This window comes from Plutella xylostella, chromosome 7 (genome assembly GCF_932276165.1).
Source record: "Plutella xylostella chromosome 7, ilPluXylo3.1, whole genome shotgun sequence".
Classification (NCBI taxonomy): Eukaryota; Metazoa; Arthropoda; class Insecta; order Lepidoptera; family Plutellidae; genus Plutella; species Plutella xylostella.
Window position 1 is genome coordinate 6302121 of NC_063987.1, and position 25327 is coordinate 6327447.

Below are 25327 nucleotides of genomic sequence, written 5' to 3' on the forward strand. Positions count from 1 at the left end.
TCTACAAAGCATGTGAAATCTGAAACTGAATCGGATGATGCAAATAACCCGATAAACCGAGCTAAATAAACCGATAAAGATAAGAGTGCTGTATCCAAGCGTTGAAAATGTTTACTCGAAATATTATCGCTGACTCTCAAATTATTCCATCAAATATCTGCAAATTGAGATTTAGTGCTTACAGGTAAATCTTGAAAACTTAAATTTTCCAGATAGCTTAACTACCTATATTTGTACCGAAAAAAATGTTTCTTTCAAGATCATGATCATGAATCACGAAAGAAGTCTTACAGAACCTAGAAAGGAATTCCAGCAACTAATATACTTAAGTACACATAATACTATAAACTACCTAAATCTAAATCTATGCATCAAAATGATTAACCTATCCAACAAACTAAAATATTAACTACAGCTGAGCACCTCATTACCGTCACGCCAACGGCAACAAGCGGCGCCTAAAGCCAGCGGGGCCCCTAAGGCCATAAAGACTCCTAAGGGCATCCCGGTGCCTAAAGTCAGCGGAGTCCCTAAGGCCAGCGGGGCGCCCAGGGCGCAGGGGCCCACGGAGCAGGGGCCCAGGTGGGCGCGGGCCACGGGCTCCAGGGCGGGGAGAGCGCGGCCGCGGCGGCGGTGGCGGCGTGGTGGGCCGCGCCCGCTGCTCCCGCTGCTCCGGAGCTTTGCAGCACCGACAACTTTACTGCTTCCAGGTCTGCGGATTGTATTGAGGTGGGTTGTAGTGTGTGAATTATCAGTAGTCAGTACTGCTATTCATTCAGTGAGACTATTATTCAGTGTACTTAAATATTTTTATACAATATAGCATGAAAGAGCAACAAACACTTTGTTAAGTTAGGTGGTTGCAGTCATTGGCTAAGACTGAAAGGTTCATGTTAAATGTATATATACCTATATGTCCGCTGCAGGGTTAAGTGACTGTTGGTGACAAACATGCAAGCTAGATTAGGGATTTTACCGTGGTGGAAAGGAAGAAGAAGCATATGAGACCTCCTCGATTAGGCTCTTTTTTTGTCCCCTTTTAACTTCCAAAATGATTCCCCAAACTCACCAGCATTCTGCAGTCTAGCGGCCTCCTTATGCGCGGCAGAATGTATAGCCCTGGCCGCGGCCGCCTCCCTGGCTGCGGCGATCTTCTGGGCCGCGGCCGCTCGGGCCTTGGCGGCTGCTAGTTGGGCCTGCGCGTTGACGGCGGCTTGTGCTGCTGCCAGGGCTTGGGCGCGGGCCGCGCTCGCTGCTTCCTCGCTGTTTGGGGATGGTCGGTTAGGTATGATTTTGTAACTAATTTGCTAACTCTAACTACGTGTTGAGGAAAAAAAAAGTGCCTTCATCAGGCGCGTGAAATTATATTAAGTATGTGATTTAAGGCCTTAGGAGACAGAGGAGAGATATAGTTGTGAACGTTTTAATATGGAATACCTAAGTATAAAAATAAATGGTAGTAGCACTGCTATCCTTAAGGTTCGCAATAGTTCCGCCTTCAAAACAAAAATATCCGAATGGTTCCATGTAAAGAGACCAGCTAGGATAATGTGACTAGAATATCTTTACATAATAACTAAACAGAGACACATTTCTAGTGCCAGTTAGTGTAATTACCAGCCAATAAATAAATGTCGAGACGCTCTCTTAACCGATCAATGAACTGATCGACACGTTGTTTAGTGATTTTCAGTGCCAAGACTAAAATGGCTAATAGCCGCAGAAGTAATGGATCATTAACTTCAAAGATACTTAAGTAACATTCAACAAAGTTCTCTCGACTGCAGAGTAGGTAAGATACTTCTTGTCAACGTAGTACAAGCGCCATCATCACCACATTTTTTCCACTACCTATTTTCGATCACTATTTCAGACAGTTATCTTTGTCATTTCTGATATCTGATGATAAGATACACAGAACTTGGATTTTCCATTGCAGCTACAGTAAAATTTCAAGCTTTGGGGAAGATAGGATACTCGCTCAAACGAAATCATTGTGATGATGACCAACCTTCATAAAAAATTAAGTTACGACAGACAGCATATAGTTATCAATATTAACTCCTCTATCACAAATGCACAAACCAACCAACAAACTGCACCCTAAACTTCTCCACCAATCAACCTCCTTACCTCTTATGAGCAGCATGGGCGGCCGCGGCCTCCTTGGCACTGGCCACGCTCTGCTGCTCGACGGCCACGTGCTTGGCGGCGGCCACCTGCTGCTGCGCGGCCATCACGGCTGCTGCAGCCGACTTGGCCGCGGCCACCGCGCCGGCCACGTCGGAGCCGCTGTCCGGCCAGCCCGCTAGAAGAGGGGTTGGGTGTTAGGGATGATAAGCACGAGATGTAAGTTTTTTTTTAGACAGATGTGAAAAGCTTTAGTTTTTTGGTTTAGGGTTTTAGATATTTATACAAGTGCTATACCTACGTAGATAGCGCGCCGCGTAGCTAATACTCTTTTGAAAGTAGCAATTTCAATGGTGTTTACTAAACAGAATATAAATAAGTATAAGTAAAGCTGCCATAATACAAATCTTACCAGGTCCCCAAGAGGGCCAGGCGGGTGCTGGCCAGGGCTCCCAGGCGGGCGCACTGCGCTTGTCAGTCTTGATGCTTGCCGCGAACACCACAGCCAGACAAGCGAAAAGAGTCTGAAACAGAATAGTAAATGTAATGAAAACAAATGTTGATGTGAGTGGTGGATCTAGAGGTCTACATTTTCGATGGCTAGTGGTTGGTAGTGCACTTGCCAGGTGACCAGAGAGCATCGCCAGGGTTTTGGGAAGGCAGTGATATAAAGCAGCGCAAGATAGAAAAGGTTTGATTATTTATTAGGAGTGCGATAACATCCCTATAGGTAAAGGATAGGCTATGCCTCAACCAGAGGGTTGATGATAATGATGATTCCTGAGGCACAATATTCTGAGTTGGTTCTGATTTTAGAAAACTTTTATTCTTACCAAAAATTTAAGAGCCATTTTGTATCTTCGAATAGGACGGTGTTGGCTGATTGCTACCCTTAGTTGGTATGATGTTGAAGAATAAACAGCACATATTTTATATGGTCTAATACGGAAGAGATGGCACAAGAACATTATAGAAAGGGTGATCTTGGTCCCTAATCGTCATTGTCTAATACCTAGTAGCAGCAGTAGTATATGTGAAGCTCGGTAAAGCTTTATTTCGTACTTAACTTTGTAGTTAACTACGTAGTTACCTATCTGCGCGCGTTCTAAGTTATAGGAACTTAGTTAAGCACTTTAAGTATAAATACATAAATAATAAGCTAGGTACTAATGTACTCTCTTGGTGGGTACGCTGCCTGATGGCGTGGCGCATTGCCTCATTTCGCCAGTGTAGGTAACTACGTATTATGTTAGTCTCAAAATGAACTGCGGTAAACTACTGAACAAACAAACATTATGTCATTCTGTCCTCGGCCTTCCTCATTAAGCCACTACAAGCTAGGCCTCGCGGTTGCGATTAGCTGCTTGTGAGTGAGTGGATTTCTTTAGTTAGTAGTTCAGAGCATTCAGCTCTCATATCTCATAACCTGCATACTTCTCGAGATCTCATGTCATGTTTATCAGTGTTTCAGCATGCAAATAAATGTAAGAAAAATGCAGGTAAGTAAGTACATGTATTTTCTATTGCAATAAGTAAGTAGGAAAGTACCTAATTGTCGCTTCTAATCTACCTAACCTACTCTGACTATAGTGTTTTATCTCATAATTTGCCTTGTACAAATACACAGGGCGCACCTCGTAACAAAAACTTATCAAAATGTAATCGATACACTTAAATGTGTACCCATAGGTAGGTAAGTACCGTAAGTACACATTCTCTTCTCTTCCACCTTTCATTGCTCCTTACTAGCTACTTTTGTCATTGTTGTGATTTCTATGGAGTTTCTTCCAAATACCTAAACATGCTGCATATCAGCATATACATAGGACCTAAATAAAAAAATATATGTAAGTAGATATTTAATAGTTAAGTAAGTATATATTTTTCAGGCTGATGTATTTTTTCAAGTGCAGGCAGTTAACTACTCCTCGTCTCGTAGTCCTCGTAGTTGTCATGTCCTATTTTAAATGCATTTAACTACTTATTGATAGGTTGTAACTACTCAAGCTCACTCTCACTTGCCTGGTTGCGTTGCGGCTTGCGGATTAGGGATGTCGAAATAATATCGATGTATCGATATATCGATATATTTTTATGAATCTATCGATATTTTCCGACGATATATTGTAAACCGATATATCGATGTATCGATATAAATAATCAAGTATCGAAAACATATCAAAATCGATATATTTTTCATTAACAATACCCTTTTGTTTGCGTCACAACGCAATGCGGCGATGCTAGCTCGCAACCGTGTACCGAGCGAGAGTGTAAAGGGGTCATCACACATGTCAATACACGACACTGGCACAAAGTGAAAATAGTATTTTTTAATAATAAACGAATTTGATTTCGCAAGGATTTATTCATATTAAGCTACCGATATATCGATATATCGATATTTTTTATTCGATATATCGATTTCAGTAACGATATAAAAGAAAATATCGATATATCGAAATATCGATACTTTTTTGCACTTTCGACATCCCTATTGCGGATGCTTGCGGGTTTTACAAAAATAAAAATAATAATGTACAACTAGACAACTATAGTGCCACAAACTTATCTGTTCCGGTGAGAGCGAACTAAATTGGTCCATACCTCATTACTTACTAAATGAATTTCATATTGACATAGATTATATGGACCAATTTAGTTCGCTCTCACCGGAACAGATAAGTTTGTGGCACTATACAACTTTATTTGCCGCCATTTTTAAATTATAGGTTGCTAAGATTTAAAAAAACCTTATAACCTTAGGGACCCTAGGGCTAGGGTTGCCAACATTTTTTCACCAAATTATAGTATATTTCAAAATAAGTTATAAAAAAATATAGGACACTAAAGAAAAATATAGTACATTTTTTGAAAATCGAATAAAACAATTTGTTACTCAGTTATTTTTATTTTTGTAAAAATTGTACTTTTTCGCACTTTTTGCATCTTTGAAAAAGTTTCATATCTAATATAAACGTATTAAATGCTTTTTCGCACTCAATGTTTAAGTTTATAAAAATAAAGAGCTCATTTTTTATTAGTTCGAGCTTTGCTCGATTCCTTTCTTCCTGCCACTTGATGTGAATGATAGAAAAAAATCTTTCTGTAAACGCCGAAGTGGCGGGAATAGAAAGTAAGAAGGCTATTAATTTATAAATATTCTTTAAATTATTCTCAGATTTTTTAAAAATATGTTGCCATTTTTGGGCAGTACTAAAATTTTGAAATTCAGGACAATCTTTTAATTTTTGCAATATTTCATTAACAATTAAAATATCAGAGTAAAGTTCATCCATGTCGATGGCCAACTTCAATTTTAAGTTGAGAACGTCTACAACAGATTCACAGGCATCAATATTTCTTGTTTTAAATTAAATTTTTGTACTTGCTGTAACCAATTATTATCCTCAAAATTAAACCATTTATCTAGGTACTTTAAAGATTTATCTATAAATACTACAAAGTTTTCTGTTATTTTAGCCCTTTCTAATGGATCAAAAGTTTGCAATTTTTTTTTTGTTTCGTATCCGAAAAAACAGTCTTTTTTTTCTCTGCTCTAAAGCTGATTTTAAAGTTGACATGATGTTATACAAATCTAAGACAGTAAAATTATTGCCTTCAAGTTGTTTAACAGATTTATAAAAGTTTTGCAGGTTTTGAGTGCGAGTGTATAGTATTTTTGCGTACTATATTTTAGTTCAACAGTATATAGTACGAAGAGCCAAAATATAGTACAATACTATATAATATAGTACGGTTGGCAACCCTACCTAGGGCTGGCTCGTACCTCGCTCAAAGAATAAGCATCGCCATACAGCGAGGTAACGCGGCCAGCGTCTTGGGCAGGGCCCGGCCCGGTAACCCCTTAGAGGGTTTTTGATAGGGTTTTTTGATAGGGTTTAATTAATCAAACCATTTTCACTAAAACCCGAACCAATTTGGTTACCAAACCCTTTCAAGACTTTGGTTACCCCAAGAAAGTGTTTTTGTAGATGACATATAGAGGGTTTACTTAAGTCGTTCATTTGGGTTCAAATAAACCCTATCGGTTCGAACTCTCGGTTCGAACTCTCAGCTCGAGCTCTCGGCTCGGCTCTGTCTTCGCGGGGCACTCGGGTAGACTCGGATATTATACTGTGACGTGCCATCGTATATTTTTGTTTTCATTTGACAATTGAGTATTTCAGAGTTTACATTATTTGTGTTTTTGCATGTTGAGCAGGGTGGAACTTTATTAGTGGTCAATCCAGTCAGCCCGTAGACCGATACATGATTTAGGTAATCTACCTATTTATTTTCAGTTGTGGTTCAGTCCTATGTAGAGATGGGCGCTGGGTAAAAACCCGATGGGAAAATACCCAGGTATTTTCCCATTTGGGAAAAAACCGGGTATTTATATGGGAAAAAACCCAAACGTCGGGTATTTTCATATTTGTTACTATTATTTTGATCTGTAAGAACCGACCCGCGGCGCTGTGAAAAATACTGTACACTGCGATTAAACATAATTATTACCAGATTACCAGGTACCGTATTCATAGAAACTCGATCGGCGAAACCATAACGAGACGGAGTACGTAGTTCATAGACTGGTTCTCCAGATTTTAGGAAATGCGGGTTTGATTCTTTAGGGTTTTTGTAAATGCCAGTTTCTTTTGTACTGCCTGTCTTTGCTCAGTTATTTAGATTTAAGAAATGTGGGTAAGTTTATAAGGCCTCGCTTCGCTCGGCTCTTAAATTAAAAAGTGCCAGTTAAATTTGTATTGCCTCGCTTCGCTCGGTTCTCTAAGCTTCAGAGTATGCAGGATTGAGATATATGCCGGTTGAGTATGTATTGCCTCGCTTCGCTCGGCTCTCAAGGGTTTAGGAAATACCGGTTAAATTTGTATTGCCTCGTTTTGCTCGGTTCTCAAAGCTTGAGAGTATGCAGGGTTGAGATATACGGCCTCGCTTCGCTCGGCACTTTACACTTTAGGGATTTCTGGTTATGTATGTGCTGCCTCGCTTCGCTCGGCTCTCTAAGTTTTATGATATTCGGTTTGAATGGCCTCGCTTCGCTCGGCTCTTTAGGGTTTAGAAACTGGCGGTAAGGTCAGGCTTTAGGCAATGCCGGGTTGAAGTGTATGGCCTCGCTTTGCTGGGCTCTCAAAAAAAAAACACACACGCCTTGTACTAATGTACTCCCTTGCGGGGTAGGCAGAGGTGCATTGCTGCACCCACTTTTCGCCAGAGTGTTATGTTAGTCCCAATGTAATAGGGGGCGGGCCTATTGCCATTTTACGGGCACATCCAAGACCCGAAAACAAATATCTGTGTTTAAAAAAATATCGGCTCGGCTCTCAAGGGTTAAGGAAATGCGGGGTTGATATTTTTTTCCTCAAAGTCTGACCTTATCGGCATTTTCTTAACCCTAAAGAGCCGAGCGAAGCAAGGCCATTCAAACCGACCCTGTATTTCCCAAAATGTAGAGTGCCGAGCGAAGCGAGGCAGCACAAACATTACCAGGATTCCCTAAAGTGTAAAGTGCCGAGAAAAGCGAGGCCATACATCTCAACCCTGAATACTCTGAGGTTTGAGAACCGAGCGAATACGATGAACGTCTATGGTTTTGGTGTATCTTAGAAAGTTGTACCCCCAAAAATATGGGCATCACCGTTTTCGTTATATCTTTTGAAATATCGTAAGCATCTTAAATTAATTTATACCACTGGAGAGCTGAGATTTCAAAGAACAGATTTAAATAAGTAAGAACAGTATGGCATTGTGGGGGGTAAGGGGGGGGTTCCCGCCATTTTGAGATCATTTTACTGAAAACCCAGATCCTATCGAAAAAAAAAATACTAAAAAATACCACCAATGAAAAAAAATGTTAAAAGTATTGAAAAACAACCGAGTGATCGTGAATTTAACTTTTTATAATATTGATGTCGTTATTGAGAGTGAATGTGACGCTATACAAAGTATATACACTCACGGGCAATGAAAACGTTGCAGTGAAAAAAACATCAAATTACTCCTAAACGGAAAAGGCTAGATTAGAGTATCAGGATATAACCAAGTAAAAACAATATCATTTTTTTTTTAAATTTTTAATTCAATGTTTAAACAAATGGGAGATTTTCTTCTGACGTTTAAAAGTTCCAAAATCGACCAATAGATGGCATTCGACCTATAATTTTTTATGAGCTGCATTATTCTGAGGGGACGGAAGATGTCATAAATGGTACAAAGCTGTCTTAAAATAGTTAACACTTAATATTATGCATAATATAACAGCTAGTTATTGCATATGGTTGAATTGACATCAATTGAGTTTTTGTATTGGCTGAAAGGACTAGAATCCATGCCGGCTAAAAAAAATATGCAGTGCTGTTGAGTATGAAGTTTTACTAGCGCCATCTATAATCGGTTTTTGTCTATCGATGTTGTCTATGGTTGAAAGTCTCTCATTGGGGTCGTTTGGTGTCGGCATTTTGTGAGTGGAACTTTTTCATTGCCCGTGAGTGTAATTGAAGCATTTATCTAAACTAAAGCAACTAAAGTGAAGTGTTATCGACGCTTTAAGGAGTTTGTCATTAAATCGAGTGACATTACATGGAGTTTACACTGTATATACGTGGCCATGTGTTTCATCTGAAAAAACCCAAATATTTACCCAATCGGGTATTTTCCCCGGTATTTACCCGGGAAAAAACCCAACATTGGGTATTTACCGGGTAAAATCCCATCACTAGTCCTATGTGTTGCATAGCACCAATATTCGAGTTTATATTTTTTATTTCAATATAATAATATGGGTGATCGTATTGAGTGCTGCTGTTTCTTACATTGCTTACTAATTAATTTACAAATGCGGAGTTTCTGATTTTCCTCTTCATGTGTAGTAGGTATTAGGCTGCAGTTATATTCGGCGAGGTTTATAGTTATAGGTTAATGGGAAATACCTTCTCTAATATTTTGAATAAATTATATTTGAGTCCTTTAAAATAACTTTATTTTAATGTATCCGTTTTTTGTGTAAACATAAAAGCTTGAGATAGAATGTAGGTACCAAGTGATATAATTAACATTATTCACTGATAAAATTCACTCTGAATATGCATACCGAGGTAACGTCAATGTATCCAACATAGCCCACAGTATAAAAGGGTGTAACTCAAAATTTACCAAAAAATGTTACGTCATTATCTTCAGAATATTGGAGAATTTGCAGATCACTGCTCTTACTGTGACGGAAATCATTGTCTAATTGTTTTGTAATGCGGTGGATCAACGTTTAGCCGGATTGTCATTTCTTTACGTTCTTCAATACGGCGGCCTACGTTTAGCCGCATCGTACTACAACTGGAATTGTATATTGACCATGTCCATAATAAGAATTACATTATAGCTGAAGGAATTTTGTGGTATCGGTATTATAACTGCCAGCCGTATTGAATGACGTATGATGTCTAATACTATCCGGCGCATTTTCATGCAGCCGTATTCATTACGGCTAAACGTTGATCCGCCGCATTACAAATCGGCCCTGTCTTGTTATGCAGCTAGCCGTAATGTAATAAGGCGGATTATACGATCTGGCTGCGACATACTAAGCCGAAACCTACATGTGCAGCAAGTTATTAATTAAACCTTCAAATAAAGTCAGAATTTCAAAATTCGCGAAAAAATATATCATTTTCCATAGAAACGTTGTTAGTCACGTGACTCTACTATAAAGTCATTTTAGTAAAAGTTTATTTTGGCTCTACTGAAAAGTTTCAAAAATGGACATTGCCCCTCATGATTCTGATGTCGAGATTTGTAGAATGACAACTCATTTGATGACAAGTTTTACAAAAAAGTACTTATATTCTTAGAAGGAAGGACTATTTTGCAATAGCAAACAATAGCGATTCAAAACCCTTTGTGACAGGGTTTTAAAAACACTTCGTGATAGGGTTTTAAAAACACTTCGTAAAGGGTTTTAAAACCTCTTTGTAAAGGGTTACCAAATGAACTGGGTTACCAAATTAACTGGGTTATGCAATGAACGAATTAACCTGATCATAGGGTTTGAAGTGGTAACCATTTGGTTTGGGTAAGTGGTTTTACGATAAAGCCAATTGAATGAATAACCCATTGAAAGGGTTTTTCACGGGAAAGGGTTGTCCGGGCCCTGGTCTTGGGTACCCTACCCGACAGTGGCAGCGATCTGGCCAGCATCTTCTTTTTAGTTTAATTTTAATTTTATATTAGTTAGTTTTAGAGTTAGGGATTAATATTTTAAAAAACCTTATCAACTTTTACTTCATAAATGCAAATTGTTGGATTTACCATTGATCACGTGTCGTTTATTTCATTCCTAAATCCAACGTTGGCATAATAATATGCCGTTGGCAGCACTGATTTCCACAAGACGGAAAAAAAAACAGTCTGTCAAACTTCTCACAGCAGCTGGCTGCTTGTTTCTACGAAATATTTTTTCTTATTTTTAGAGCTAAGTGATAAAATGGGATTTTAATTAAAAGTATATTTTTGTTTTCCATTAGAGGTCACCGGTCTACCACTGAGACAGGTATGATGTGAATATGATTACGTAAAACACTTTTTTAAGCATATAGTAGTTTTGCCAAATCTAAATTGATTGTGTGTAGTGTGATTGTAAAAGTAATTTAATATTTTATTTAGATACCTACATACATATTTCATGTAGAAACTGGTATATTAGGTACCAATACTAATAGTTGAGGAGTGAGTATCTTCAAGGCAATCACTACTTATGTTTATCGACTAGACACTTCTCAGTCTACATAATTTATTGATTTTTTGGTAAGCCGAACGAAAGTAGAATTTTTCGATAAGTATGCAGTAGAACCTCGCTAATCCGGTGCCTAGATCTTAGAGAGACCCTGAACCCCTACAGTATTGTTTTTTTTTAAATTATAATGCCATGATAATAAGTTTTTTCTCTTATCATTATTTATTTACTTAATCAAACATTTAAAATATATTGAAGTGATTGTCCAAGATATAGAAGACCATAATATTTATTCATAACGTACTGTACAAACTTTGCTAACTAGTGACTCTCAGAACTTAAAATCCATTTATTTTACAGCAAAATGGTTGCCACCAGGCCCATAGAACCTACAAAACCTGCTCCATCATTTAAGTAAGTATACCACATATTTAAATGAAAATTATGAGTAAAGACACATATAGATCATTCATCTCATCTGTCTCTCGTTAATATTCTTAAATTAACATAACTTAATATTCACAGTCATACATTCTGTAGTCTTAGTAAAAAATTTGCAATTTTAATGTATTCTTACTAGTTTAAAATTAAATCTTAGGCCACACTAAAGCAGGAAGCATAAGCATTCCAGGGATGCATTGTTTGTTTTTTTTCATACACAAATTCTTTGCAACCTAAGGGCCTCAACAACCTTTGTCATTGTGCTATATTTAAAAAGTATAATTAATATGAGGGCACACAAGCAACGCCCTCCCCAGCCGCAACAGTTGCTGTGACCGAACCCGGTCTGATAGAATCATCATCATACTAAATATACTTTAAATGTTTCCAGTATACAAAAAATTAAAAATAAGTTTAGTCGTCTCACTTATCTTTATTGTATAATGATTATAATCAATAATGGCATAAAATAAATGATGCAAGATCTTATCATATCAATTATTGCCCTATTACTGTATTTGTAAGGCTGGTAGCAACTACATGCGCGCGGGGCGTTCAACAGTTGTGAAGCGACATACATCTTTCTCCCTCTCACTAAGGACGCTTCAAAGCGCATGGGTTGGTTCCCGTCTCTTTCTAATTATAAATTGTTATAACCTACCTACATTATGTTAAACGCCAGACAGACACAAATAAACCTTTTAGGTTTTGTGTCAAAATGTGTAATATATTTAAGATTTCTTCTGTTGTGCTAATAAATAAATAAATAAAATAAATACTGAGCATAAGTACATAAAGTATGAGTATACACAGCGTTCTGAAAGTATGCATAAAAAAGAAGCATTACTGAGAAGTTTTTTTTATAAAAATTTGTTTAAAAAAATCTCCAGTATCTCATGCTAAAAAGTTATCTGACCAAGAAACTTTTTAAGGAAATTTTGTGATTCACCCTCCTTTTTAAACATGTAAAATAATGATTCTTCTGTTCATTATCAATGAGTTATTTTAGTAAGAATGATTTGATTAACGAAACATTGGTTATAAAAAGCTATTTTTATTTTCGTTTGATTAAAATAACTTAATACATCATTCTCTATGTTAAAATTGGCGCTTAGCCATTGTATACATTTAAAAATACATTTATATACTCTAGGTAACTAACATCCTCAATTGACATTTGAAACTCATTGTTAAATAGTGTTAATTGCTCGATGCTCGTGAACACAAATAGGTGTAATAATAATAAAACTGTATTTGAATTGAATGTAGATGTATGTACAGTAATCCTAATAACTACAAATGTTTTATACAGATCCTTTTAGATTGCTTTGAATAACGGAAGATAATACCTCTGACAAGGATGACTAATGAACAATTTTGAATTGCTGAACCTATTTTGATGAGGCATGTCTAAAAATACTCCCAATACAGTCAACTTGTACATCTCAAACAAACCACAATATAATTTGTCCAGCAACGCCATAATGTTTTGAGAAAAAAGCTTCATAGTTGCAGCTTAAAAGTCATTCTTTTTTATATTTGCAAAATCCATTAAGCAGCATTCACCTATGAACTGTAAGGTGTACCTAAGGCAAAAACTATAATCTAAACCTTAAGAGCCTTACCACAAAAACTTAGACAGTATTTCACAGATGTTTAGCTATGTCAAACGCCTGAAATTTGTGTCAAATTTAGTTTTAAACCATTGTTAAACAATGTTTTAAATATTTTTGTGGTTTTTGTCAAAATTAACCCATTGAATCTCTACACACATACCAGTTGACTCACTTTAACTCTTTTCACATTTTTATCAGTATCCTCTTCTTCTTACAGCCTGGTGCCGAAGATCATCAATGGCGGTATCGCGGGCATCGTGGGCGTGTCGTGCGTGTTCCCCATCGACCTGGTCAAGACGAGACTGCAGAACCAGAAGATCGGACCCACCGGCGAGAAGCAGTATAAGAGCATGTTAGTATCGGTCATGACCATTAAGCCTCGAATTCACTAGGGCACAAGTTCTGAGACTGTTACAGAACATCCACGGTGCGTGTTCTCAGAACATTTTGGTAACATGTCGTGATACAGAAATCGCGCACGCGTCCACACTCTGCAACAGCGGTCGCTAGACCTAGTAAAAAAAATATACTCTATGCGCTAGACTGATGTCGCAGGAAGTTCTGTATCGCGAGCCAAAACACGGAACCTGTTCTGCGACACGTAGATGTCGCTGTATAGTCGCGTGCGACGTCGCAGAACAGAGCGCGACGTCGCGGTGACACGTAGACGACATGTGCCTAGACAGGTTCTGCGACAATTTGTCGCCTAGTGAATACGAGGCTTAACATGGTACTTTTACCCTAAAGCTGGGTTTACACAGCAATTTTTAGGATTTGCCAGGTAGAAACAACCAAACAACTACATTATGGAGTTAACTTGAAGAGGTTGACTTGCACTCCTTGGGAAAGCTCTATTTCTATTTACTATATTATGGTTATAATTATTTTTGTGTGTCCGCTACTGACTTTCCTTTTATCTAGGTAAGAACCGAAGACAATCCACCTAAAATGACGAAGTTAATGTCACCTAGCCTTCGCTTTGGCTGGCATGAAATCGAACAATGGCTCATAATCACATGACATCTCGATCCCTACACTCCTGATTACAATCTATGGTCAATAATAATAATTTAATCCATCCGTTATACTCTCAGGGTGGACTGCTTCAAGCAGACGTACCGCGCGGAGGGCTACTTCGGCATGTACCGCGGGTCCGCCGTCAACATCATACTCGTCACGCCGGAGAAGGCAATCAAGCTGGCCGCCAACGACATGTTCAGATACCAGCTGACTCTGCCTGATGGGTGAGTTGAATCAGTTAGTGTAGGAAGTGGAAATGGTGACAATTTATTTAATAAAAAAAATCATAAATGAAAAAGTTGGCACCATTTTTAAAAAGCAAAATTATTAATATTTACAAATTTACATAGATCTCATGTATTTTTTGGGCTCTAGATAAGTGTAAAACTTTTTCATACAGTCATCACAGTTAGAATCATTTGACATAACCGTCAATAAGGGTAGACCTAGGATATTAAGTATATCTTACATGCTAATCCACTAACAATTTTTTGTACAAAATTAATGTATTATGTCTGGTTAACATTATGAGCTGTAAAGCTGCCTATCCCGAGCAGAGCGGGATAGCGGAGCAGTGTGAGAGGCAAAAATCGACCAATAAGATTGCATGAGCGGAGTTTTTATGCAATCTCATTGGTCGATTTTGGCTTAGCACACCGCTCCGCTAGTCCGCTCCGCTATGGTGGACAGGCAGCCTAAGGATGCTAAACATGCTGTCTCAAGAAGTGTCTAACCCAAGTCCCCGCACTCCGCAGGTCCCTCCCCATCCCCCGGCAGATGCTGGCGGGTGGCATGGCGGGTGCGTGCCAGATCGTGGTCACGACTCCCATGGAACTGCTCAAGATACAGATGCAGGACGCCGGCAGACAGGCAGCGCAGGCTAAGAAGGGTGAGGCTTCTATACCAGTCGTGGTCGTAATCAATGTGGCCCATATATGGCCGTATTTTGAACTATTATTTAGAATAGAATACTACTTTATTGACTAAATAGGACACAAATAACAATTTATAATACATCCACTGGATTATAAATTGTTATTTGCTGGCGGGTGCGTGCCAGATCGTGGTCACGACGCCCATGGAGCTGCTCAAGATACAGATGTAGGACGCGGGCAGGCAGGCCGCGCAGGCTAAGAAGGGTAGGTTTAACCCTTTTACTAGAAATATGGCCACCATATTTTTATTTTTATGCTAACTATTATGAACTTAGATCCAAAACCAATGATTACTTTGTACCAGTTAAAGCGTTAAGTGACAAACATACATGAGAAGATTACAGAACTTTCAAGATGGAACCGTGGTGTTAGACTGTCTAAAAATTCATTCACACACCATCCATTTCACAAAACCCTTGTTTTTGTATACTTTTTTAATCGGCAATAGCGTATGAACGAGTATACACAGATAAACCATATCCAAACCGCCTTATTAAAACTTAACCTGTAAAACGGATGCTTCGTATGAACCATTACCTTTTTAGTGTTCCGTTCATATCTGTCTGTCCGTCCGTATTACACAGCCACATACCTGCCCACACTAACTTGTATCATTTGTTAACAACCCCCTAACTCTTATTCCAGAGGGCAAACCCTTCGAGCGCATCGGAGCGATGCAGTTAACGCGTCAGCTGTTCGCCTCGCGAGGCATCCTCGGCTTATACCGCGGTGTAGGCGCCACCGCATTCCGTGACGTCACGTTCAGCATCGTCTACTTCCCCACCTTCGCTATATTGAACGACCTGGGGCCCAAGGAGAAGAACACTGTACCGTTCTGGTGAGAGTTTCATAGTTTTACGCTGTATTGGCTTAGGTTGCACATAACATTATCCAAATTGGCGTCGTTCAAAATGGTGGCGTCCAAAGTGGCGTTGTTAAAATGGCGGCATTGTTCACATAATATTTATATGCCGCGATAGAAGAATAGCGAGCAGGCCTCGTATTCTCCAGTATCTCTGTTGTGCTTTAAAAAAAAAAATCGGATGAACGTACAACATTGGTTGTGCGGCGTGCGCTCTTGACTCTTATCAGATTCAATCTGTTGCCAAATCCTAAATACCTAACCTCTGTCATGTTCCCAGGTGGTCATTCCTATCAGGCTGCGCGGCGGGCTGCGCGGCGGCGGTGGCGGTCAACCCGATAGACGTGGTGAAGACGCGCCTGCAGACCATCACGACCGACGGACGACAGTACAAGGGCATCTTGGACTGCTTCGGGTAATTATAATTACGTTTCTATCATGTCGGGGTCACCAGTATGGAGAAGTCTTCTTAGCGGCGACAAACAAACAGAGATTAAAGTATATTAGCCGATCAGCCGTCAGTTGCTGTACGCCGGACGTATTAATATATAAAACAGTTCAACATTAGAACATTTACGGTAGATTAACACGAGAGCCCATTACAATATATCTGATGGCGAGTGTGCTAATCAGCCGTGATTACTCATTGAGCTTGCACTTCTTACTCTAAATATAGATCTTACTGATAAATATAGACTGTGTATGACTGAACTTTTGTTCCATAATACTTCTTTATTGGTCCATAATACTTCCTCCGTCACTTTTATTACTCTTAGCAGGGGAGTAACATAAAATTCTCCAATTTCCGTAAGTTGTAAAAGATGTGTCCACACCCCCTTTCATACACTATACTTACCACATTGCTTTACGACACCCTGTATGTATATAATATCCTATAATATATAATAACACCTGTCCACAGAACCACACTGAAAGAGGAGGGTCCCGGAGCGTTTTTCAAGGGCGGCGCGTGTCGAGTGATGGTGATCGCGCCCCTGTTCGGTATAGCCCAGGCAGTCTACTACATCGGCATTGCAGAGTACATGCTGGGGTACAAGTAAACTGCTTCACAACTGTTGAATGAACAGCTCGATAGACATTCTGTACGTCTAGCACAGACCATATAACAAAGACTACGCATAAGCAAAACGTCTTTAGAATCGCTAAAAGGTGAGGGCAGAGGTAGTCTCTCTTTTATTGCCTCGTTCAAAGCTGTTCACTACATAATCTACAAGTGACAATGTGGCGGAAGTCGTCTGGTAATATTGTTAATGTAGCTAAATTGGCGAATACATTGTATCTTGCAAAGCGCTATCTAAGTTATATGGTCTGAAATCTCTAGTCACTAGAGTCTAGCGCAAGTTTTTATAACCTAAAAAGTATATGTATTTTTCAATCAATGCAAACAGGCTTGCATACGAAGTTAAGCTGTACGAAAAAAGAAAGTCTATTCGAGCTGTAAAGTTGAAGGTAAGCACATACCTGTAGAGATAGATGGGTGTAGGGTGCGGCTCTTATTGTAAAGTTATAAGTGAAGTTACAATCGTTATTGAATGTCTTGTCTCGTAATCTTACCACTTCCAATTATGTAAAAGTGTTGTTATTGTTACCTACGCAAAAAGGTTGGTCAATTGCATACCGAAACACCTCAGAAGTCTAGATTTAAGTGTGTTATATTACCTAGTCTTGGATGAATATCGTAAAATTTCACTAACTTTGGGGGTATTGAATGTTTAGTTCCGCACAATGCATCCATTTCTTGGTTCAAGAGAAAGGCGCTAGGACAATTTTTTAGCATTTTTTTGTTATTTAATTTTAAGTGAATATATCCCTGTGATCATTTATTTGAAGGTTCTGATAAACGTTTTCTTGTGAATGAACACCACAGAGAAAAAAATAAAAGCGCGAGCATGGCATATGTGTGATGTTCTATTACAGGTGAATGATCAAGTTTATCAGAACCTCAAAATGGTAGCAGAAGTAATTTGGGCCTGTTTTCAGCCTGTTAATTATCTCCCTTCATTCAGTCTAACTATAACTACTCTACTGCTCGAAACAGTAAATATAAGTCAAATCATAGTTTCAGAAAAATTACATAGGTTCTTCATATTCATAATTTATTATGTTGCATAATTTTCTCGATTACGTGATACATAGTAGTTAATATATTTTAATCAACCCCGATTGGCTAACTACGACAAAAAAAGTCTACATACAAACTGTTTATTGATTGCCTGTGCTACCTGCTTCATTGAGCCTGTGAGAGTAGCAAAACCACAGCCCTATTGTTAAAATATCAATATTATAATTTTAAAATAGTTAAGTTCATGACATTTTCATTTTATTTACAAGTATTTTAATTTATTTTTGCTATTGTTGCATTTTATGTTGATCTACTAACAAATGGCTGTTGCTAAGTATGAAATGTATGTTACTTTTAGTGAGAAATATGGTGATATTTAGTATGTTATATTTTGTCCTCAATGAAATAAAAGACGCTTTTTAATATTACCTTATTTATAAATGCATTAGCTTAAGTTGTATCAGTGTATATAATAAGATGTAAACTCCTACTTTCCTTCCATAAATATATTTTGCATGTTTACTAATAAATATAATTATAACTATGACAATAACTATGAAATATTTATGCTATTTATGTAGATAGAAACAAAATCATGAATGTGTTGTTTTTAAATTAACTCTTAACGACATCGTGTTAATATGTTGTAGTAGTTCTGTTAAAACAATATTGAGCACTGCCGTAATAATGCAAATGAGTAAAATAATATGTGTAATGCCCTTATTAAATTGTATTAAGTACAGTATAACTATTCATCAACATCGGTTGTATTCTAGAACTACTCTTTACTTCTTGAATAAATCTATTGGCTTATAATCGGCAATATACGTGGTAAAATTTTATCAGTGATCTGCCTGGGACCCGATCTGTTCTAGAATATATGCTCGATTTTATTTTGTTTCGTCTTTCAAATGAATCCAAATAAGTAACATTGTTATTACTGGTACAGTTAAATCTTTCATGCCATGAGAGTAAGCAATCAGTACAAAATTAAAGCTACTCAATATTTCCTGCCATACGAGCATATCATAATCTTATGTGTATTTTCCATTATAATTATTTCGTAGGTATCAATCATTTTGTTTTCTTTAGATGTTTTATTCGGATATGATAAATTTTATTGGTCATTTATATTACCAATTAAAATTTCTAAACCACGAATTTCTTCTACAGGGTGTTGCAAAATTGGTATACTAAGCCGAAACCTACATGTGCAGCATGGTATATCTAAGCCCGAATCTGAAATCAGAATTTGGAAATTCGCGAAAAAAAATTTTTTTTCCTATAGTAAAAGTCACGTGACCAACGAAGTTTCTATGGAAAATTAATTTTTTTTTTCGCGAATTTTCAAATTCTGATTTCAGTTACAGGCTTAGATATACCATGCTGCACATGTAGGTTTCGGCTTGGTATACCCTTTTTGCAACATCCTGTATATTGATGATACGAGTATAGCGATCGATGTATTTTGATGTCAATATAATTAATCACCAAGTTGATGAAATTAAGACTTAAGACAATAAAATAAATGTTGTTTAAAGCCCTATAAATTGTTACGGATATAGGTGTTGTGTCAATTAAATTGATGTTCAGACAAAGATGAAATTAAATTTTTAACCAATGTATTCCATAAAAATATTACTACTGTAAGTAATGTGCTCGACCTCTGTACGTAGTCATTAGAAACTATATGAGTATGCTTTGTTGGATAGATGTTAGATGAATCAGAGAAATAAAATTAGCTCAACTACCACTGTTTTTTTTTATTACCCATTGAATTTAGATTATACCCAGCTCCCAATGAGGGACAGTTCATCCGTGGTAATAATGGCTGACAGCAAAAGTGGTAAGTATAGTAAGGCGAAAGGGGTCACTCATTTGGTCAAGTTACGTTATAAATTTTGTTCTAACATTTTTTTGTAAAGCCATAAGTGGCCATAAGTCATAAGATAAGTAAAGATCCACGGTTACAGGCGAAGCCGAAGGCTACACGCAAGATAAAAATTGTGATCTTTCAATATAAACTGTCGGCTCACTAAACTAAACTTTTGTAGTAGGTCTATGAGTAGAAGCTTTTTTGGTAGAACTCTTGTCTCAAAGAAAAAAAAAACACTAAACTCTGTGTTCATTTTGACTTTGGCTTGATCTTGATACTTTATGAAAGATTTCAAAGGAGCAAAAATCACGCAAAAATAAACAAAACGACTTTGCGTTCATTCATGACGAAAATGCCAGTTTCAGGATGAATAAGGAAATATTATGAAGAGTTGGATGTAATATTATTCTAATAACCATGTAAGTTAGATAAATCAAATCAAGGCAAATTATATTTAATGGCACCATAAGACACGAGTTTGTAAATGTGTAGCTTTCTCCAAAAATCCAGATCTATATAAAACACACACGCACTCACGCCTTGTACTAATGTACTCCCTTGCGGGGTAGGCAGAGGTGCATTGCTGCACCCACTTTTCGCCAGAGTGTTATGTTAGTCCCAATGTAATAGTGGGCGGGCTTATTGCCATTTTACGGGCACATCCAAGACCCGAGAACAAATATCTGTGTTTAAACAAATATCTGCCCCAGCCGGGAATCGAACCCGGGACCATCGGCTCAGTAGTCAGGTCACTAACCACTACGCCATTCGGTCGCCAGATCTATATAGTCAGAGTTTTACTATAATTGTTTAATGTAGTCTTCGACCATTTAGTAGGTATATAATCAAAGAATGTAGTATACATAGATAGATAGGTAGGTATGTACTATAGTTAAGTAGGTACTTAATATTTCTACCTTTTTCAGTAACCTACAATGTCTGCGCCAAATAAGCCTCCAGAACAGAATAAACCACTACCAGTATTTAAGTATGTACCTTCCTAACTAATTAATTTCAGGGTTCTAGCTGAAAACCAGCGCTATTGGCCTAACATAGCACCAAGCTGAGCTAGAACCCGTTTCAGCACCGGGAAGCAACACCCTTGCTCATTTCTCATTACTTTTAACTTTTTATTAAGTAGGTACGGATTTGTTTAATTTTATTTTTGTGTTGTTTCTGTGTGTGTGTGAAATTAATTTATTTTCTATCTTCCAATTAATAACAGCAGGCAGAGGCTATCGCAGTGCCCATACTGGTATTTTTTTTATCTAAGTAGGTCCACTTGACCTTCCAGCCTGCTGCCCAAGGTGATAAACGGCGGCATCGCGGGCGTGGTGGGCGTGACCTGCGTCTTCCCCATCGACATGTGCAAGACGAGGCTGCAGAACCAGCACATAGGGCCGAATGGCGAGAGGCAGTATCGGAATATGTTAGTACCTTCCTAAAATACATATAGGTCATACCTAATCATGTTCAAGATTCAAGACTGCGATCCTCGAAGGAGTAAGTCAGAGGTGACTCGCAAAACTAAAACGGAGGTACGAGTAATTTACGTAAGATAAGGGTACCTACCTCTAATGTAGAGACACTATACTAAGAAAGATTGTAAGTAGGTACAATAAGAAGCAAGCGTACTTACCTATTTACAAAGTCAATAACCTCCTAATCACTCCCGCGAATGCAGTCTCCTTCGAAAACTCCTTCGGGGATTACAGTCCTGAACATACATGAATCCTGAATCCCTCAGTGTTATACGCTACTTTTTATCCAACAACTCCCACCAGAAACCCTAGAAATAGTACGTTAAAATGAACCACTTATCCCACTTCTGACAACCATCACTCACTCCCAAGGCCGGACTGCATCAGGCAGACTCTCCGGAGCGACGGGTTCTTCGGCATGTACCGCGGCTCGGCCGTCAACATCCTGCTCATCACGCCGGAGAAGGCAATCAAGCTGTCCTCCAACGACATGTTCCGGCATTACTTGACCAAGCCTAACGGGTGAGTTGTGACAGGTTAAGCATTTAGCTCCTCTGTTGGCCGTAGATAGCGAGGGTACAAAGATAAAAGAGCTATGTGAAATGCTGGGGAGCATGGAGGTTTGGACACATTCCACTCCCCCTTCATCCCGCTCAAACAAGGAGATATAAGAGTTTCGCCTGCTTAGGTTTCTTGTAGATGTAGATAAAGTCATGTCTTCCAGTTCTTCTTAGTGTGTGTCGGAAACTGAAGCACTAGCAATAATAGGTACTGCCACCGCGCACCGTGGCGAAAGCATTATAGCCAGTCAGAATAACGTCATTGTCTGACTGCCCAGTTTGTAGCGGTTGCGGCTGTATAAAAGAAAGACTTTAACACTTCACTCTGGGAGGCTGCTATCGTGGTCCCCATGATTTGTAATGACCATCGTATAGGACTATTGATTTACTCTTGTCTCTTCCCGTCAGTGAGCTGCCGGTGACGCGTCAGATGCTGGCGGGCGGCATGGCGGGCGCGTGCCAGGTCATCATCACCACCCCCATGGAGCTGCTCAAGATACAGATGCAGGACTCCGGCAGGCAGGCTGATTTGGCCAAAAAGGGTAAATTTGGCTTTTAGCAGCTACTGGAACTGGTGTTATTTTAATAGAAATTTATCATTCCCACCATAGAATAGGTAAGGTGTCATGCTACGTTTGCCTGTCCTTAGTCACCAATCCTCTTCTTCCGTCCACTGTCACTTCAGAAATGTTATAAAGTTTCAGCTACAGCTTTTCAGCCCACTGGAATGAGAAACCTAGACACAGGTAGTTCCTATATCTAGTTAGCTGAGGAAACCTGAGGTTCTGGTGCACCGCAGCAGTGGGCGCTGATGATGATGAGTTATCAGCTAACTGTACGACCACAGAATGTACGACCATGCTTATTCTTTCTTATAATATTCATCTACTAACCGAGGTCAGAACTCATCGTGCTACATCAAGCACTAAGCTAAACTAATCCAACTCTCCAGCCGGCATACCATTCGAGCGAGTGAGTGCCCTCCAAGTGGCCAAGCGGCTGGTGCGGGTGCTGGTCCTGCTCACTGGACTGAGGACTTTAGACACTAGTAGCCCGTAGATCCTATTACTAGTTGGCTCAGTAGTGGACGCTGATGATGATGAAGTAGAAAAAAAGATGGAAGAAATCTCGCAAACTAAAAAATGAGGCACAGCAATGGCGGCGACATGAGAGTGTGTGGGTCCGTGGGTGTGACGTTATTGGCGCGCGGCTGCGGACTGGCTTACTTTGAGTGTTAATGTGTGTCTCATCAATGAAATCGACTTACTTTGGGTGCCTCACTTTTTAGTTAGCGAGATTCCTTCCGTCTTTTTTCTACATCCATGTTCTACCTATTCTTATTCTAGTCTTCATCTTCTAACTGAGCAAGAACTCATCCTGCTGATGTAACATAAAGCTGAGCTTATTCAATTTTGCAGCCGGCATACCGTTCGAGCGAGTCAGTGCCCTCCAAGTGGCCAAGCGTCTGGTGCGGGAGCGCGGGGTGCTGGGCCTGTACCGCGGGTTCCGCGCCTGCGCCACCAGGGACATCAGCTTCAGCATCATCTTCTTCCCCACCTACTCGCTTGTGAGTGACTTGGGACCCAAGCTGGAGGATGGGGCCACGCCGTTCTGGTAAGTTTGTATAACGTATACGACTACCTACCATCATTATTAGATTGTCCGCACATGACCGACAATCGATGACCAACTTTTTGTAGGTGGAAAATCTGTCCTATAAAAAGTCGGTTGTGGGCGATCAGCGATCGCACTAAGGGTATTTTTTGTCTTCCACCAAAGTTAGTTACTTGTAATGTTATTGCTATTACCAGGTGGTCGTTCATATCAGGGCTGACGGCTGGCTCTATAGCGGCGTTCCTGGACACCCCTGTAGATGTCATGAAGACTCGATTACAGACCATAGACAAAGTTGGAGCCGCTCCAAAGTATAAGGGCCTCGTTGACTGTGTAAAGTGAGTATCTAACTCTGGTCTAACTCGAATATTTTCCATCTTTTCAATTTTTCCTCATTTCTAGTAAGTTAATGAAAGTTTTATAAATTATCGTAATCAATAATCATAGTTTTTGTAGGTATTACCAATTAAATGTGTGGAAAATCAATAGAAAAAAAATACTTAAATATACTTACTTAAGAAGACAATATTTATCTCATAATGTACCTACTAAGGAATTAATAAAATGATTAAATTCCAGAGTAAAACGTTGATTTTACATTGTTTCATTTTCATCAACACAGTAGATGCCCGTAGAACAATTTGGTTAGTTTCCAATAATGACCACCATTGACCGAGCGAAACATTATTTTCCTCATTACGAAATGTAACATCGATTGTGAATTGATGTTACGTAGTTATGCGACAGTAAAATAGCCTAGCATTATAAAACGAGAATACTGTATTATACCTATTTATTTTAAATACCTTCCTGAGGTTTTTATACTTATTTTGTCAGAATATTATTCTTACACTATTCGCCTGCATACTCTGAAATTGGTACCTAACACAATCATTAATCTATTTACCAGGACCACATACAAAGAAGAAGGTTTCTTCGCGTTCTTCAAAGGCGGAGGGTGTCGGGTGATGGTGATTGCGCCTCTCTTCGGTATAGCACAAACTGTCTACTACTTCGGAATAGGAGAGGATATACTAGGGTACAAGAAGTGAAGACAATCTAGCGACATATTAGAAGAAATGCTGAAAACTTAAAATTGTGCCGTAGGTAATGTACCAACTGTATTTAACTAGGTCTTAAAAGGCCTTGTGTATGTGGAATTGACGCCTTAGCTACAATACCATGTATTTTGGCGAAAGAGAAATTGAAAAGAGTTGGTCCTACATTGAAGGATTTGAAGGTAGCATTTTAAAATGGAAAACTGAAATTATTTACCTGAATCTGGAGAATTCAGAGCTGAAATCGTCGAAATGAAACTAAATTGAAGTAGTTACTAAGTTAAACATTATTTATTAAAAATGTAGAATATCACAACGAAACACTAAAAGTCTGTCGAGATAAATTGTTAATTCCCAAGAGGAGACAGTATTTGAAAATAATTGGTAGCTAGAAATAATAGTTTGTTGCCTGAAAGTCGTTACTATTTGTTGTTGGTTTATTTAGTACCTACCTACCTTTACTTAAAGAGATAAAAATGATAATGATATGATATGATAATGATATGATAACTTAGGTACTAATTATGTAAATTTCTTAATTTAATCTCTATTGGGTGGTTCCTAGATAAGGACAGAGTACAAAATATTGATTATTTTAATTTATATGTATTTAAAGTAATGAAATATCACTAATTTAAAATATATTATGTGTTATTAACTTATTATTCTACGAGCTACCTCTTTATCGAAGTTGGATTTACCTAATCGGATCACTTGTCCTAGGTAGGGATACTGATCAACAACTTCGATGGTGACACCTCCTACAGTTACGGGCGATGATGAAACATGTTCGTTCGACATGACCTTTGTCTTGTCCATGTTCATTTTCAGCCCAACTTGTTTAGAGGCATCATTGAGGTCTGTGAGCATTTCGCCTAACTCCTCCAGCGTTTCCGCCATAATAACTA

At 38.6% G+C, this 25327-nt stretch overlaps 3 protein-coding genes across 5 annotated transcripts; 2 read left to right on the forward strand and 1 right to left on the reverse strand.

The window, feature by feature from the left end:
- Positions 1-516: 516 nt before the first annotated feature.
- Positions 517-4178, reverse strand: LOC105388888 (tol-Pal system protein TolA-like). The gene is made up of 5 exons (XM_048622076.1): positions 4153-4178; positions 2543-2654; positions 2134-2308; positions 1070-1263; positions 517-712 (listed from the first exon to the last, which is right to left on the reverse strand). The coding sequence occupies exons 3-5, from the start codon at positions 2235-2237 to the stop codon at positions 531-533; spliced, it is 480 nt and encodes a 159-aa protein (XP_048478033.1). The 5' UTR covers positions 2238-2308; positions 2543-2654; positions 4153-4178; the 3' UTR covers positions 517-530.
- LOC105388877 (mitochondrial glutamate carrier 1) lies at positions 3607-17944 on the forward strand. Of its 3 annotated transcripts, none has more exons than XM_048622075.1 (8): positions 3607-3629; positions 11234-11287; positions 13148-13282; positions 14025-14174; positions 14706-14839; positions 15531-15723; positions 16028-16162; positions 16670-17944. In XM_048622075.1, the coding sequence occupies exons 2-8, from the start codon at positions 11238-11240 to the stop codon at positions 16806-16808; spliced, it is 936 nt and encodes a 311-aa protein (XP_048478032.1). In that variant the 5' UTR covers positions 3607-3629; positions 11234-11237; the 3' UTR covers positions 16809-17944. The 3 variants fall into 3 exon arrangements, with proteins under 3 accessions (XP_048478032.1, XP_048478029.1, XP_048478031.1); XM_048622072.1 differs by lacking the exon at positions 3607-3629 and adding an exon at positions 10524-10690; XM_048622074.1 differs by lacking the exon at positions 3607-3629 and adding an exon at positions 10768-10866.
- Positions 17945-20029: 2085 nt separating this feature from the next.
- On the forward strand, positions 20030-24458 carry LOC105389026 (mitochondrial glutamate carrier 1). The gene is made up of 8 exons (XM_048622141.1): positions 20030-20125; positions 20633-20694; positions 21001-21135; positions 21560-21709; positions 22156-22289; positions 23166-23361; positions 23559-23699; positions 24272-24458. The coding sequence occupies exons 2-8, from the start codon at positions 20642-20644 to the stop codon at positions 24411-24413; spliced, it is 951 nt and encodes a 316-aa protein (XP_048478098.1). The 5' UTR covers positions 20030-20125; positions 20633-20641; the 3' UTR covers positions 24414-24458.
- Positions 24459-25327: the final 869 nt, after the last annotated feature.